The 17,373-nt window shown below is 45.7% G+C and overlaps 2 protein-coding genes across 3 annotated transcripts in view; one reads left to right on the plus strand and one right to left on the minus strand.

Annotated features, from left to right (window-relative positions):
- The first annotated feature begins 37 nt into the window (after positions 1 to 37).
- LOC142582687 (protein KTI12 homolog) lies at positions 38 to 15,722 on the plus strand. 2 transcript variants are annotated; one of them, XM_075692635.1, is made up of 8 exons: positions 38 to 276; positions 424 to 475; positions 539 to 591; positions 3,951 to 4,006; positions 4,199 to 4,278; positions 4,337 to 4,502; positions 8,721 to 8,801; positions 9,907 to 15,722. In XM_075692635.1, the coding sequence occupies exons 1-8, from the start codon at positions 126 to 128 to the stop codon at positions 10,033 to 10,035; spliced, it is 768 nt and encodes a 255-aa protein (XP_075548750.1). In that variant the 5' UTR covers positions 38 to 125; the 3' UTR covers positions 10,036 to 15,722. The 2 variants fall into 2 exon arrangements, with proteins under 2 accessions (XP_075548750.1, XP_075548752.1); XM_075692637.1 differs by having other exon boundaries at positions 38 to 267.
- Prp3 (pre-mRNA processing factor 3) overlaps positions 9,845 to 17,373 on the minus strand; it is a 19,732-nt gene continuing 12,203 nt past the window's right edge. Inside the window, exons 7-9 of the mRNA XM_075692633.1 lie at positions 15,577 to 15,770; positions 13,152 to 13,195; positions 9,845 to 10,181 (exon numbers count right to left, since the gene is read on the minus strand). Of these exons, the coding sequence (XP_075548748.1) occupies positions 10,032 to 10,181; positions 13,152 to 13,195; positions 15,577 to 15,770 (388 nt within the window). The 3' untranslated portion in view covers positions 9,845 to 10,031. The remainder of the gene's footprint in view (positions 10,182 to 13,151; positions 13,196 to 15,576; positions 15,771 to 17,373) is intronic.

A 17,373-nucleotide genomic window follows, 5' to 3' on the forward strand; every position in this document is an offset into this window, starting at 1 on the left:
AAGCGTTTGACAGGGGCCAAGGCAAGTTTAAGTCGTATCCAAATGGTACACATGCCTCACATATGTATTGTAGATACATGCGTTGTATTGGCTAAAGGACGGCGATCAAGATAGCGTTGGACACAATGCCGCTCGTAGTAATGTGTGGACTTCCTTGCAGCGGAAAATCAACGCGGGCGCGACAACTAAAGGAGCACTTGAAGCGAACATGGCCAGTTGAACTTGTCTCCGATGACGACGGCCTCCTGCGGAACGACGTCTACACAGGTGCTACTGGTGAATCATGCAGAATTATTCTGTCATGCCACTTGACTTAAGCATTTCGGGGTTTCTTTGAGCCAATAACACATTCTGCTTTGTTGTATGGCGTCGGCATGAAGCCTATGATAACAAATAGAACATGAAACGCACCTATGGTTGCAGATGCGGCCCGGGAGAAGCAGTTGCGTGACCAGCTCAAATCAGACGTGGCACGGTTAGTGCGGCGCAGCTCTTGACTAATGAGACCCAAGTGACCGACTGACTACGCTCTCCGCAGGTTGCTCTCGCGGGACCGCCTGGTGATACTGGATGCACCCAACTATATCAAAGGTTCGACTTCCCACTCTTCGAAGACCGCAAATGACACACCGCTGTGTTTATAATCATGAAAATGTTAACGCAAGCAGGCATATACTTGCGCAAATAATGCTTGCTACCCAGTACCTAAATTTCGGTTCTGCTAACCTCTGAATCTACCATGTATTCCTCTGCTGTGCCGGCTAAATTGTAATTACCTCTGGTGACCAAGTTTTGTTCCGAGCAAGTTGGTTTTAGTTAGCAGTGTTCTAGGCCAACATAATTCATTGTGCTGCTATGGAGAGCTGTCTGCATCCTCTAGGGTCAGTTTTAGCTTGACAATAAAAAAATGATCCGATTGTTTCACCTGATAACACAGCGCGCAGGTGTCACTACCACTTGCATGCAGGGTAAAACTGGCAGAGTGTCAGGCAGCATGTTGCAATCGCCACTGTCATTGTGTGCAATGCTGCAGGCATGCGTTGTTGAGGTCAGGCACCAATTATCTTCACTTGCTCTCTTCTTTGGCATGAGCAGTATTGTTGACAAGCAAAACAGGCATACAACCAATCACCAAAACAAATAGATTGTGCCTATATAAAATGTTTTAAATACCCCTCGTGTATTAACTGTTAATTGTTAACAAGCTTAATATCACCTACCACCGTCAACGTGGAGACAAACACCCAATTCCACACGACATTCAGCAATGGATACACGCCGACCCTATTCCGAAAAACATGCACCCAGACTACAACAAAGAACGCAGGAAGGCACAAGCTACCTCCCTCATCAAAGCTTATGCCAACACCGCGGGCGTCATCTTCGTCGACGCAGCTGAGTACCACGATGGACGGCGCTTACCACAGCAGGCGGCTTGCTCCGACATGCTGCCAGCATCGTTACCAAAAATGCCGAGACGGCCGAGGAAGTGGCCATCGCCCTGGCCACTCTTGATCCAGCCTGTCATACCATACTGAGCAATTCTCGCGCAGCAATCAACAACTACATCAAAGGTCGTATTTCTCAGCAATCACTCCGTATCTTACGACAAGCCCCGCATTCGCCTGAAAATCAAATCACCCTCGTCTGGATCCCAGCACACGCCGGCGTTGTCCACCCGCACCTGGCCAACCTCAACGAAGTTACACACTCCGTAGCACGAGGACTAGTCAACCGTGCCGGAGACGGTGCAGGTGCACCCGCAGCACGCGACCGCCTTACAAGATACAACGACCTTGTTAAGTCATTTTACCTCGCAAAAAGAACCTTCCCCACCCCTCACCGCAAGTTAAACAGGGCACAGGCAACCACCCTTCGCCTGTTACAGACGAATACTATCGCGCTCAGTATGAGCTACACCGCGCGAGCGCGTGGCCGTGCGCTCGGTATGGTTGTACAGTGGCCCCGATAGTGGCAAGTTTTCGGGCTATCTGGAGAGCATGTAGCCGTTCCAGCAAGCTCGCATCACCTCCACTTGCATGCTTTCCCCTTCACCCTCGTTTAGACTGGTTTTGATATCTGTTTCAAAAATGATAACTGTAGACGTAGGCCGACGCCCAAACTTCGTAATCGGGCCTGCGTCGGTCCGCATAGTGGGTGTTATCTGGTGTGTCAGATTAATAAAAACGAATGCGTTCGTCAGCTCGCAAAATGTCCCGGGTGCCCAACAGTGATCGACTTCTTAATTCATCTCAGGTTTTAGCATTTATAGCACGCAAGCTGTCTTAGTGAGAACCAATTTTTTTTTTATTCGGGCAGAATATATCTTTGACTGATCACACGACTCTTCCATGTCAGTGCACGTTAAAGAACCCTAGGTGGTCGAAATTTCCGGAGCTCTCGACTACGGCATCTCTCAGCCTGAGTCGCATTGGGACGTTAAACCCCATAAACCAAACCAAACCACACGACTGTTCGGAAAGGCAATTAAGTACCCTAGACCAAAATACCCTGCACACGACCTTGCGTTTATGTATCTAGGAAAAGTATCCTCTGGATGAGCTGACTGGAAATTAGTGTATTCTGGTAACACCGGTAATGATCGGCGAAATCGGGGTTTGGGGCCTTAGTGGTAGTGCACTCTAAAGTTTCGGAACCATTTAATGCATCTTAAGAAGGCGTGGTGTCTTCTGGAGCCATCACGCATGATGGGAAGTCTTTGAAGACGACGCATGACCCCAGGAGTTGGGGCAAATGAACAAAGTAGGCTGCTCCGGCCAGATGTGAAATGTTGCTATAGTACGGAGAACGGCGGTGGCAGCAATGGCAACGCGTTGCCGCATTAGCACCGGGGCTATGCTAACACTCTGTTGAAAACAATGTATGGCCCACGTCGTGGCTGCTTCCGCCTTTACGCTGTACGCTGAGCCGCATTATCAGTGCTCAAATCATGTCTAAACGCACAGCCCTTCTTGGACGAAAAAAGCGCTGTCTTTGATAACCTTCGCACGCCACATCTGGTCGGTGGCAAAAGTGCTGCATGATCTTGCAGTTTCTGCTTCAGCGAAATCAAAGTGAACAAGAAACAGATAAGGTGTCCTTCAGATAAACGGGGACGAGGGGTTCCAGTGCGCTTGCTGGAACAGCTACACCCTCTCCAGATAGCTCGAAAAAACGGCACAATCGGCGCCACTGTACAACCTTGCAGAGCGCTCGGCCACGCGCTCGCGTGGTGTAGCTCATACTGAGCGTAATACAGTAGTACATACCCCTCCCTCACACGCTATCACACTATATACCCCGACATCTACCCGAGCCAGACGTGCAAGGTCTGTAAAACTGAATCAGCAACACTCCCCCACATGCTATGGGAGTGCAAACATCAATACCGAGGCCTTAATCCCGTGACCCTCTCATCGAGATGGCACGCCGCCCTGCCCAGCTCCCATCTCGACGACCAACTCTGGGTGACCCAGCAGGCCTACGAAGTGGCGAAGAGGCAAGACCTCGACGTCCCATCGTGGGAGGCCTAGGCCCAGTCGACTGAACTGCTGGTGCTCATTAAGTTCACTCTCTCTCTCTCTCTCTCTCTCTCTCTCTCTCTCTCGCTGTTTGGTTTCATCACTTTTGAAAATGGCATAGTTTATTGGGGGGTGGGGGGGGGTAATATGGGGCATGACAACATTAGCATTGGTGAATGAAGAAGCTATGTAGCCACTTAACACTTTCAGGAGAGACTGAGCATTTCGAGTGTCTCAAGCAAAAATATGTTGCGCCGCACAAGTACACCATGTCCTTCTATAAATTCCTGCCTCTGCTTTGCTAGGCTGCATTTTCTGGTGTTGGGGCCAGCATGGAAGTTTCAGAACAGGATCCTTTTATGCCACAGAACATAGTAACCCCGCTTCACTGCTGTCCACTTTCAGCAAGTCTGGTATCTGTGTTTGCAGGCTACCGGTATGAGTTGTATTGCCTGGTGCGAGGGGCACGGACAAACCACTGTGTGGTAAGTAACCTACGTACTTTCAACTGAAATGAAAATCAGATGGAGAGAAACAAAGTGAAGCACTATTACATTACTGTTTGTAACCTTGGCATAACCGGACATTAAATTCGAGATTGTTTTACATTCCACTGTTGTGTAGCAAGTGCTGGCAGAAACAGTGAAAGTTGTATGCATTGGCTGTACTCTGTATAGGTGCAAGTGCTGGCTACCCAGGAACAGTGCAAACAGTGGAACGGGGAGCGGCCTCATGTACAGCAGTACACACCAGAGGTGTGGGCAAGCACACTACATAGTGGGCCTGGCATCCTGAAATTTGTTTATTTCACTCAGGCTGACTGCCCTGGCTGAGCGGCTTGAGTCGCCTGATGCAAACAACCGCTGGGATAGGCCACTCGTTCAGCTGTCCTTGGACACAGATGATGCAGAGGCTGCCAAGGAAGTTGAGAATGCACTGTCTGTCCACCAGCCACTGCCACCCCACCGTTCTACACAGAATGTAAGGGCAATGCTGTTTGCCAGAGCTGGGAGTGTCACAAGTTAAAGATCTGCTTACATTTTGACTGCACAAAATTATCTGTTGTATCACATAGAAGGACTGCTTGGAACTTTGAGCAGTGCATTCGTGGCTGTTTTCTCTTTGCAGAATTTCTACATCAAATTTGCAGTGGCTGTGTCATACATAACATTGTTAGCATACTTACAGGCCAAGATGATGGCATTACTCAGTTTTGGGTAAAGTCATGTGTTTTGGTGTAATTGCAGTAATTTATCGTTTATTTCATTTATTAAGCGCAAGTAATTTCCCCTATATTGTCCTTGGTGTCAGTGTTTGTTGGCTTCTTATAATATGACTAAAAAATCGGGGCCCCTCGGTTAACCCCCTTTTTTTCGTTTATTACATAATGACAGTCTCGAATCTGGCAACATTGATGCCTTCAGGTGGCATGTGTGGGTTTATTGACCACTTGCCTTCACCCAAAAAAGATAACATTCTCGTGACACCTGTGGCAGAAAGGATGTCCCATATCCACCGCCAAGGTCTGCGAGTTGGGGCACTGGCTAACACTCCCAGAGTTCTACTAGGAAACATAAATACCCAAGAAAGTGGATGGGGAAACAGCGCCGCAGTAGCTCAATTGGTAGAGCATTGCACGCGAAATGCGAAGGTTCTGGGATCGTTCCCCACCTGCGGCAAGTTGCTTTTTCATCCACTGTCATTAATTTATAGTTTATTTCATTTATTAAGCACAAGTAATTTCCCCTATGTTGTACTTAGTGTCAGTGTTTTTTGGCTTCTTATGATACGACTGAAGAATCGGGCCCCACGGTTAACCCCTTTCTTCTCGTTTAGTGCCCCCATAGTAACATGTGGTACAGTTAATATTATATAACGAACTTCAATGTTACAAAATTCTTGATTTAACGAAGTATTTAACTTCTTATCCATAGAACACCATGTACTTTGAACCTCAATACTATAACAAAGTGTGTTTATACACAATTTCAATATAGAATTAAACCTCAATATAACAAAGTCGGTAAAATCGACAATTTGCTTCGTTATATCGAAATTTCGGTGGATTAAAATTCTACCTTTTATGCATATAGGTACAGTTACTGATAAATTTTTCTTACACGGAAAGTGGCCGCAGAATTTTCCAAATTAACGAGCAATTCAATAAAGGCAAATTTGAATAAGAAAGCATTTCATTTCGATGAATTCGGCGGTCGGCGACGAATGATACGGTTTCATGCCACGTCAACAATATCTTCACATCGGTGGTACGAAGCAAGCGAAGCCAGGCATGCTTTCGCGTTTACTCCGCCCGCGCGGCTGATAGCGTCGGTTGGACTGGGACAACGCTATCACGAAAAGTGCCGGCCACAGAGAGCAAATGATTCATCTGCCTCTCGCTCCAACGATCACCAAAACTCGAGATTAGGCAGCCTCCAATACTAAATGCGCGGGAAAACAGCTTACATGATGTCAAGTCTTCTCGGCATGCCCTATCTTTGCACACGCGGCACTGCACCTCTAAACCATGGTGCGGCTGCGTATGCGCTCAGCCGCGTTACAGCCATGTGCAGCTACAGCTGACACGCACGCCAACTTACCCCGCTTTCGCTGTGCTCGCGTGGGAAGGCGGCAGTCGTGAAGCCACCATCTTTCTTGTCTCACCCTCGCACCTAAAGCAGACAGTATGCGGGACGCGATAGGATCTTATAGCATTTGGAATTTATACGAAACATGATGCAGCTCCACTTAGGCCGTCGCTCTTGTCGCACAGTGCGCGATTCCAGAGACCCGTTTGCAAGCAGCTTGTAATTAAATCGTTTGACCATCTGCATCCGCGGCAATTTCAATTTATTGTCTCGGCATTCCTTCGCAACAGCAGTGAAATTTAATTATGTTGAAATCGCATGCAAACACACTTCGTTATATTGTGGTTCTAAGTAATGGTGTTCTACAGATGCGAGGTTATGTAAAGTTAAATACTTTGTTATATCGAGAATATTGTTATACTGCAGGCTGTTGTATCTAGGTTTAGTATAACGAAACTTCACTGCCGCCACGGAGGAATACCAAGACAATAAATGGAAACTCCCGTAAACGCAGATTGTCAGATGGTTGAATTACAAGCAGCTGCTTGAGAACACATCTCTTAAATCGTACCTCGTGCAACCAGGAGCAACCACCACCAGCATCATGTTATATATAAAGTGTAAGTGCAATAAGATCCTACTGCGCTGCATGTACGATATGCTTTCGGTGCGAGTGAAGTGGTGCTAGGGTGAGCCCAGGAGGATAGTCGTTTAATGAGCGCTATCTTCCCGTATGATCAAGGGTAATGTGGGGGAGTGGAGCAAGCTTGCGATAATGCGATCAAGCGCGTGAGCGGGGGGAGGGAGAGAGTCAGGTTAGCTCAAGTCTCCATTTCTAGCCTGGCATCTCTGCGCAGGACTTTCAGCACAGCTGAGTGCATACGCAGCCCACACGCTCTGTTTTAGAGGTCATCTGCCGCGTGCGCAAAGAGTAGGCGTGCCAAGATGGCATGGCATCATGTGCACTGTCTTCTTGCAAATTTAGTGCTGGAGGTTGCATAATCTTGAATTTCGAGGATGCGTTGATGCGAGAGTCAAAAGAAGTATTCGCACCCCGTTGCCGGTGGGTGCTCTTTATGATAGCGTCGTCCGACTACGGGCAACACTATCAGCGATGGATGCAGAGTGGATACAAAGCTTTAGCTGGCTTCACTTTGCACTATTGTTGTGAAGATATTGACACGTCCTGAAACCATATCTTTCGTCACCAACTCTCAAATTCAACAAAATAAAATTTTTTCTTCAAACTTAGCTTTCTCGCAGTGCCCGATAATTAAGAACATTTTTCAGCTCCTGCTGCATAACAAAAATTAATCGGCGAATGTGCTTATTTGCATAAAAGGTTGAATTTCAATACAGTTAAACCTCGGTAGAACGAAGTCGGTAACATCTGAAATTCACTTCGTTATGTAGAAATTTTGTTGTATTGAAATTCAACCTTTTATGCAAATAAGTACAATCGCCGATCGATTTTTCTTACACGGAAAGAGGCTCCAGAATTTTCCGAATTATCGGGCAATCGAAAAAAACAAGCTTGATAGAGAAAACAATTCATTTTGATAAATTTGGGAGTCAGCTATAAATGATACAGTTTCGTGCTATGTACGTCGACGATATCGTCACATTGGCGGTACGAATTAAACAAAGCTGGCCATGCTTTCGCGTGCACACCGCCCCCGTGGCTGATAGCGTCGCCCGCACTCGAACGACGCTATCAGGAAAAGCACGAATGCTTCATCTGCGTCTAGCTCCAACAGGTCACCAAAATTTGAGATTACGCAACCTCGAATACTAAACGCACGGAAGACAGCTTACATGGTGCCACACCATCTTGGCACACCCATTCTTTACATGTGCGGCAGATGTAAAGCAGGGTGCGCGGCTGTGTATGCGCTCAGCCGCGCTTCCAGCCATGCGCTGCCATGGCCGAGATGCACAAACTTACCCCCCCCCCTTCACGCACGCTTGATCTTGTTACCACAAGCTCACTGCTCTCCCCCTCTTTCCGTTTGCTCGCGTGGGAAGGCATCACTTGTGAAGCCACCATCTTTCTTGTCTCCCCCTTGCACACTTTCACTCGCACCTAAAGCACACATTGCACGGGGCACGATAAGATCTTGTCGTACTTGGAACTTTACATGAAATATGATGTGGCTCCACTTCGGCAGTCACTGATGTCACGCGGCACATGTTTTGAGCAGTGCGCTTGCAAGCAGCCACTTTTAATTCAATCATTTGACTATCTGCGTTTGCGGAAGTTTCCATTTATTGTCTTGGCATTCCTTTGCAGCGACAGTGAAATTTCGTTATATTGAGGTTCTAAGTACATAGTGTTCTATGGACAAGAGTTTATGAAAAGTTAGCTACTTTGTTATATTGAGAATTTGATTATATCAAGGTTTAACTGTATAACAACACTTCGATATAACGAACGAAATTGCTGATTTTACCTACTTTGTTATATCAAGGTTCAACTGTGCTATGTATCTGGCACCACACTGACACCTGCAAAGTAGTTGGCTAATTCACAACGGATGATGGAGCAGAGGTTAATTGGTTGTAAATGTGCATCCTATTCTAACGAATTATGTGTCATGGTCACATTGTGCAGGCTCCCCTGGTTGCAGACTTGCACGAACGTGACCAGCTGACACGCAACTTAGTTCAGACAATGCTGCAGTCTTCTGACCCAATATCCTTTTGCTACAACTGAAAAGTGTTAATGCAAGCTGTGAACTCAGTTTCCTTACCTGTGCTTTCCTGTCAAAAACAGTTCATCACAACTTTTTAAGCCAAAGTGCTATTATTTTACTTTTCAACATGGGTTTAAGATAACTTTGGACACCCCATAACAGTAGCAGCAGTGCTAATACAATACGACATTGACATACACACAAATAAGCAGCCCTGTTAATTACTGAAATGTATGATTGCTTTAAAGGGACTAACACTTGTAGCAGATATATCAGTTTCTATGCTTTCCCCCCGTTGTTCTCCTTTCTTTCATAATTGTGAATGTGATTGATCAGACCTGATGCAGCACAGATGATGCCTGCATCAGCCATGTGCAACAGTACCATGGTCTTGATACTATTTCCTTTCTTGCTGATAAGATGGCACCTGTCCTCCACTCAGCTGTCTGACCAATATGTTGATGGTGCCTTTCATATTACTGGATAACTGTGCCACACTGTCTTGATAAAGAGGGAAAAGGTTGAAAAATGCAATCAAAGTTTATATTTGAGCGTCTTCAGCACCTGTAGTTGGCAGGGCAACTGCTTCATCTCTGTGTACACATTTGAATGCAGGCAAAAGCAGATGCAGCCTTAAAGCATTTAAAAAATTTAGAAGTACATGTTCCTTGTATGGCTTCATGAAATTATGAGCTGATGTAGTGAAACAAAAGTGAATAAACTTGTAATAAGTTGGGTATCATGTTCCAAAGTTACACAGTGGGCTATGGGCACCACTGTACAGGGTGCCGTAAATAAATAAATTTTGACTACCTAAAGTCACATAAGGATTGAGGCGCAAGTTGGAGTCTTTAAATGTGCACTTAAACCTAAGTAGTACATATGAATGTTTTCATTCTGTGTACAGGAATGTGGCTAGGAATTGAACCAACTGTTGTATTATGTTGCTCAACAAGGCAAGCCAAGGAATTTGCAACAGTGAAAAATTTGGGAACCACTTGATAGGTTACATTTACAAGAAAAAAAAAATGCAAAGTTGTAATGTTGTCTTGATAGAAGTGAAATTTCTCCCCATTTTTATTCTCCTTGACTTGCTGGCTGCACATGCTGCCACCTGCTGGCCAACTGCACAGACTGCGACGCCAGTTCTTGGCTTGGAGTGGAACACGCCCTCTGTCTGAACTGCCACAGCTGTTCGACCTGTATGTGCGGAGTGGTGGCAACCAGTGCTAGGCGTCTGCTAACTCCAGTAGTGTGCTACTGTAAGCAAGGTCCCAGTAGTGCTCCACACCATGCTTGCGGAAGTGCTCCCTGGCCAGCGACTCTGTTGGGCACACCTTGAACTTGAGCTCGCCAAAGCTCCGGGACTTGACTGTGCCCTGCAGCAACAGCACAACATGCCAGATCCCTTCTCATGTCATCACCCGCAGGTGCGTCCTTGGGTGTCTTGAATCTGTCATTCCAGGCTGCCCGAGGTGTTGCTTTCAACCAATTAATGTTGGTATATTAAACATCTTGGGCAGCCTGGAACAGCAAGCTGACGGGACCACTAGCCAAAATAAAGCAAACACGAAGCATGTGCAACTTGCACTGTGCTATGTTCTGAAATGCAACCAAATGTGGTGTATCGCATGGTGCCTGTCACTGCAAGCCCTGGCACTTTGTGCCAAGGTATATTTGATACACATGTTTAAAGTTTGCTTATGACTAGGGCCAACTTTAAGCCATGCAGTGACGCTTGTGCTGTATACTATACAGAACCACTCATTAAGTTTTTCTTGCGGCCGCAGGAACAGGAAGTACTAGTAGCCAGGAAATATTTGCACTGCTGAACAAGATGTTAGCTTCAAAAGAGACAGGTCTCAGTGGTTTAACTGGAGAAGTAAATCGCCAAGGAAATGTGTTTTACTTTACCTAATAATATACAGTCGAACCCGGCTATATCGAACTTGCAAAAAAATGTCTATCAGTTCGATATAGGGCATAACTCGATATAAGCCTGCTAAAGAATTGGACATCATAGAAGAACATACCATTTATAAAATCACCTAGTTTCGCATGAAATAGTCCTGTGTTTTCTTCTGCTTGGGTAATTTCGTTGCCTGCAATGCACGCACTTCTGCACATTGTCTAGAGTCGGAGCAGCTGAGGCCGCAGCCTTCCACATTCGCGCAGAAGCACTGGACTAGTGCGAGTGCACCAAACACCTCGAAGGATGTGAGCAAAGGACCATCATTGTTTTCCTTATTGTGCCCACTTGTGCTTGGTACGATGTCGGCAATGTAGCCTTCATTTTCGGGCTCTCCCATGGTCGTGATACCATCATCTGCACTCACAAACTCGTTGACCGTTCACTCATCAACGTCTTCCGGAAATTCTGACAGCTCGCCTCCAAACTTTGGCAACACCGGCCAACGGCTTCATCGCACTCGTCAGAATTTACAGTCATCACCGGGCACATGGAAGCCGGCATGTCTGAAGCAATTTCAGATGAACCACTTGTACACGGCCGTGCGTACACATTGGGCGCCATGAGAACTGGGTCGCGAGTTTGTCCGCTCTAGCCCTAATCTCCCCCTTATTCTTCAAGATCGTGCTGAGAGTGCTCCTTGAAATCTTGCACGCTCCGACTTCTCACCGTGTTCGACCTGATTTATGATTTCAAGATTCACGGCGAAAAGCAAATTCTGCCGCTTCATCACGGTAACACTGTGGGAGAACACCCACAAGGCACAAACACTATGAACCAGAAAAGCAGCGAGACAACTCGCACTTGCGCCATCTTGCACAACGAGGGCACAAGAGCCTCTGATTGGCTGTCTGAGCAAGCGCTGTGGGCGGGCGAGAATAATTTTTTTGCAGGTGGGCGTATGTGGTTCACCTAACGCAGCGTGGTCGTGGTAGGAAGAGCGGTTGGACAGAGCCGCGCCGCCGAGAGGGAAAGCCAACTTCTGGGGGCAGTTTTGTACCACATGTCGTTCGATATATCGGGAGTCGCTGCTATTTTTGTTCGATGTAAGCGTAACTTTTGCTATATATATATATATACTCATTGTAACTACACCATGTTCAGAAATTGTTCGATATACAGAATAATTCAATGTCAACGGGTTCGATATAGTCGGGTTCGACTGTACAAAGCAATGGAGAGTTAGGCCAACCATCATACTCACTTTTTGCTACCTTGGCAAACAGGTTCAACATAAGTTGTCATGCTAAACTTTTGGGCTAAGGTAGCAAAAAGTGAGGATGATGTTGTGTCATGTTAACACCTTCCCCCCTATCTCCCTCCAGCCCCCAAATTAAGCACTCTAGGCTTCACTACTGATGAGACCCCCAGCTAGAAAGGCTGCTTCTTGGCCAAATAAGCATGTATGGGTAAGCTAATAAGGTAATGTATGGAGTGGTCCCAACTGAGTTTTAGGCAAAAAAAAAAAAAGAATGCCATTGTGGTAAAACACAGAAACACAAGACATGCTTCTCTGTAAAAGGGAAAAGTACACTTTTTACAGCTCAAACCACTTGTAACATAACTGCTTATAGCGCAGGACTGGCTATATTGCGGTATTTTCTGACTCCCATTTAATCTCCCATAGAAATCCATTATATGCATACCACTTATATAGTGCAGCTGCGTGAGATGAAATGCTGGTTATAATGTGGCTGTTGAAAAATCCCATAGACAAGTGAGGAAATGAGCACACTTCTCAACGAGGTGTGCCAGCCGAGGGGAGTGACTAAACGAGCGGAGCGAATAAACAAGAAATGGACCAATTTAAAAGGAAATGTGGTGGCAGGGCATTGCAGGTGCGTAGGGGTTGCCTAAGCAACCGAGGAGCCTTTTCCTTGCCGCCGCTTGTCAGCGATACGTGCTCCACAACGAACGTGTGTGCATTGACGCTTTTTGGCTTTGCAGTTAGTTTAAATTTAAACTGATGCAAACATCCCGGTCACATGCTTCAATTCTCGAATATGCACGGCTGCTTAGTCTACATGTTTTGCATGTGTGCAGCCTTTGAAGAATGTTTTGATTATAGCGCAGTACCACTTATAGTGCAGATATTAGGGACTCCAGCAGCCTACATTACAAGCGGTCTGTGCTATAGTACCATCACACAGCATGTCACTGAATGCGTGCTTAACATTTTACACACTTAGCAACCTACTTGCAGATTATGATGAACTATCCTTTTTTCTTGTGTGACAAGTGTCTATGTATATGAAAAAGAGTTACGGGCTACCACTTTCACAGATTTGTTACAAAAGGGACTCTCATGTACTAGATGCAGATCTAAAGGCCCCTTCTGGGGCAAGGACAGCTGTGCAAGGAAACATTTCAAAGCACTTACCTCCCAGACAAGTTGGCACTGGTTCCTCTCTGTTTTTTCACCTTCTGAAAAATGAACCGGTAATGTCCAACTTTAGTACACAGTGTCAAGTTATACCCACCGTGGTTGCTCAGTGGCTATGGTGTTGGGCTGCTGAGCACGAGGTCGCGGGATCGAATCCCGGCCGCAGTGGCCGCATTTCGATGGGGGCGAAATGCAAAAACACCTGTGTGATTAGATTTAGGTGCACGTTAAAGAACCCGAGGTGGTCGAAATTTCCAGAGTCCTCCACACAGCGTGCCTCATAATCAGAAAGTGGTTTTGGCATGTGAAACCCCATAATTTAATTTTTTTAGTGCCAAGTTATGTTCAAACATGCAAAACCATGGTGAAAACCATAGCTGCCCATATCTGCATCATATCACCAAGGGGAGAAATGTTACTACTGAACTCCTTCAATGTTGTGCCAACCTTGAAGCAAAAATGCCATGAAACACCGCTCCAATTTTTAATAACTTTCTGTATTGTTCTTTCTTTTAAAAGAAGAAATCAGCAACATCAGCACATTTGAGGCTTTTATAGCTCCTATAATAGCACTCCTATAATAAAAGATGTGTGAATCTCTCAAGTTGTGTACCAGCGTGTGAGACAATCTAGAGCCGTCTTGCTAACTTACAGGGTCTGTCCTGAAAGTAATGTCAGCAAGGGCATTAAAAATCCTTTATTGAATTTATCGTTGCAAGTGTTTAAAAATCTTTAAAATACTCTCCTCCTGCGTCGATACATTGGCTCCAGCGAGACTTTCAGCTCCCGAATGCGTTGCAGTAGTCCTCCTCCGGAATGGCCTTTAATGCTGTGGTGCTAGCTGCTTTGATCTCATCCACTGTCCCAAAATGCTTGCCTTTCAGGGGTGTTTTGAGGCAGGGAAACATAAAAAAGTCAGGGGGAGCCAAGTCCAGGCTGTACGGGGGCTGGGGGATCGTTGGCACCCCTGCTTTAACAAAGCAGTCGGTGACGATGAAGGCACTGTGGTCCGGTGCATTATTGTGGTGCAACTTCCAGTTGTCTGCGATGTCCAGCTGGGTGCGTTGAACCCTGCATTTCAGCTTTTTGAGGACTTCCACATAAAACGTTGAGTTCACAGTGGTTCCAGGTTCTACGAACTCGTGATGAACCAGTCAGTGGATGTTAAAAAAAAACGATGAGCATGATCTTGATCTTTGATCTGCTCATCCTGGCTTTCATCTGGCGAGGGGCGAATGCGTGTGCAACTCCGATGATTGCCTTTTGGTCTCCGGGTTATATCAAATACCCAAGTCTTGTCACCTGTAATGATGTTGTCCAAAAATTTTCGATCACGTTTGCACATGTCGAGGTTTTCTTGGCATGTTTCAACGCGGCGTGACTTTTGGTTGTCAGTGAGCACTTTTGGAACCATTTTTGCGCACAGCTTCCACATGCCGATATCGTTTGTAACGATTTTATGAACTTGAATCTTCGGAATGCTTAACATGTCGGCCATTAAACGAACACTTAATTGTCAGTCTGAGCTCAACAGTTCCCTCACTCGCGTCACATTGTCAGCCGTGGTGGTCGTGGATGGCCGTCCGGCGCGGTCCTCATCACCGACCGCTTCCCAGCCTTCCAAAAAGGCCTTGTGCCACCGAAACATTTGCCAATCTGACAGGGCATGTTCTGTGCAAGCAGTTTTAAGCATAGTAACAGTTTCCACAGAGGTCTTGCCAAGCTTCACGCAAAATTTGATCGCAAATCTTTGTTCTAATGAGCGCTGCATATTCACTTGCACAAGAATAAAAAGCAAATCTCACAAACAGGCCCGTCGTACACTCTCCAATGCTCAGAGCACACTGGGCTACGGAGCGCTGCCTAGCTGGGTTCCCCCACTACTAGTTTCAACCAGTTAGACCGCGCTCCAACGTACAGTTGCATCACAATAAATTCATGTACATTACTTTCAGGACAGACCTTGTACATTAGAAAAAGAAAAAAACATAAACGAAAGCATTAACAGATTACACTATTATTGTTAGAGGTTGCATTTGAACTCTGCTAGAAAAGAAAATGTTTGTGCAGGCACAAATGACCAAGAATGGCCCAATGGGCACTTGTGTTTCTTCTTGGTGCTTTCATTTCATCATTGCACAGCTCCTGTTATTTTGCACTCGTGTTGCATTATACAGCTGGAGTCAAGGTATAATGGTAAAGAAACAAAAAATTTTACACATTATACCAGTAAGAGTAGTCTGTGCCAACATACATATGCGCGTGAGTGTTTTTTCTTCACATGTGCATGCAAACTACACTTTTCTGTGAATCCCATCACCCCTTTTGGTGCCACGAGTGCATAGTTGTGTATGCTTACAATTACAATTTTCCACACATTTAATTACACAAAATTGGTGTAGCAGGAGCAGAGGCAGCTCACCTCCTTGTATGGTGTCTTCAGACCACTTGATACGGCTGAGCATTAGTCGACGGTACTTGCTTTGTTGCCGAGGGCCCCCCTCGACCACCACAATGTTTACGTTGCGGTACAAGACCACGCAGCCTGTCAGGAACAACTGCTTGGCATTCATCTCCACCTTGAACTTCTTCGCAGGATTCATCAGGCTTAGCACCCTGCATAAACAGTCATGGGAGTTCCTGTACCTGATTACTAGAATATGGTGGGTGCTATTTGAGAGATATAGCAGCATGGATAGAGAATAAAATGAATGCAGGCAAGATTAGGGGAAGAAGAAGGGCTGGGTAAGTCACGTAATGTCTAATCAATGGTAACATAATGGGGGCCAAGCAAAGGGGAACACAGTTAAAGGCGACAGGAAATTTTAATGGAGAGAGAAAAGAGGTGTGTGAGGATATGCCGAATTTAGTTAGCACAGAACAGGAATGGTGGAGATCTCTGGTAGAGGTGTACTGTAGAGGACTTCAACAGGCTGGTGAATATGATGATGGTGATTACATATGATAAATACAAGAAAAGCTAAGTATAATTTTGGCTGTGTTTTCCACGAAACAAAATAAAGAGGAAGGACTCAATATTTATTCCTCCCAACTGTGGTGGCTACATGCGCTCTACAGTGCCTTTTATGGCCTTACGTTTGCACTGTATGGGCACACCTTGCTTGAAGCTTTGTCTGTGCATTAAATGTGTGAGAAGCATAGTTAGGTGCTTTAATAAACACCATAATGTAAGGTAATTGTACTACCACCAAAAGAAGAGTTGCATAAGGAAAGTGCACTTCACATGCTTTTAAAGCGTTTCGCTTTCTTCAGAAACCAACAACAATTTTTTGTGTCTAACCATTTTCATGAGCCTATCTCAAAGAAGTGCAGTCTAACACAGTGATACGGTACCAGTATGAGTACTACCAGTGGCAAGGGAAGCGTTCCTCTCTTGTGACAGCTAGGATTTTGAGACACTCGTTAAGATGCTGCACCTCTGGTTGAAGATGCAGACCCTGCATGCGGTTCTGAACTGGCTCTTAAAGAGATTCTGAAATTATTTGGACGGTTTTGTACCAATCTAGTCATTAGGGTAAGTCCTCCTGACCATTAAGTTCTGATCATTAGGTGCTCCGCATAAAGCGTTTCACTTATTATAAGGTCTTTAAAATGTGAAATGCTACCGATCACAGCAGTGCCGCTACCCCGAGTTTTCAGCTGCCTCGTCATCACCTACATAAGGGGCACACGTGGTCAGTCAGTCGAGCTATCTGGTTTGCTGCCCACGTTGCGTCATTGACAATTTTTCCAACTTTAAGGTGGAAAACTTTTGTAATAGTTGGAATATTGGTTATTCTTTCTATAAAAAAGAGTAACCGAAAATAATATACACGACGACAATTTATCACTACGCTCGAACACTTCTGGCACACAGCAAGTGTCACCTGCTTGTGTTACAAGGCGCTCCTTGTCGATGCAAGCTGCGTGGCCACTGTTGATCTCAACGTTTCTTTTTGCTAGGACCATGAATTGCCTTTGTTGCGTTGTCAGCTGCAAATCTAGCGATTGATGACATGTCAAGCTGCAACACAGTGTCCCTCTGCAAAGCAACAGGCAAGGGAAGTGGCTGCAGTGCATCGGGCTGTCAGTATCCGATCGGCACCAGGGTCTATGCATTTTCAGTCGTCATTTCACACCGGAGGATTAATATCACAATATAAAATTTTAGCGTGTCCAGTACTTCGGTAAATGCAAGTGGAGTGTGTGTTTTGCTGGA

The sequence above is a fragment of the Dermacentor variabilis genome, chromosome 5, assembly GCF_050947875.1.
Source record: "Dermacentor variabilis isolate Ectoservices chromosome 5, ASM5094787v1, whole genome shotgun sequence".
Classification (NCBI taxonomy): Eukaryota; Metazoa; Arthropoda; class Arachnida; order Ixodida; family Ixodidae; genus Dermacentor; species Dermacentor variabilis.

Coding starts and splice junctions, on each gene's coding strand:
- LOC142582687 (XM_075692635.1), top strand. CDS start 126: ATGCCGCTCGTAGTAATGTGTGGACTTCCTTGCAGCGGAAAATCAACG. Junction 592..3,950: donor TGCACCCAACTATATCAAAG/GTTCGACTTCCC, acceptor CTGTGTTTGCAG/GCTACCGGTATGAGTTGTAT. Junction 4,503..8,720: donor CCCACCGTTCTACACAGAAT/GTAAGGGCAATG, acceptor CACATTGTGCAG/GCTCCCCTGGTTGCAGACTT.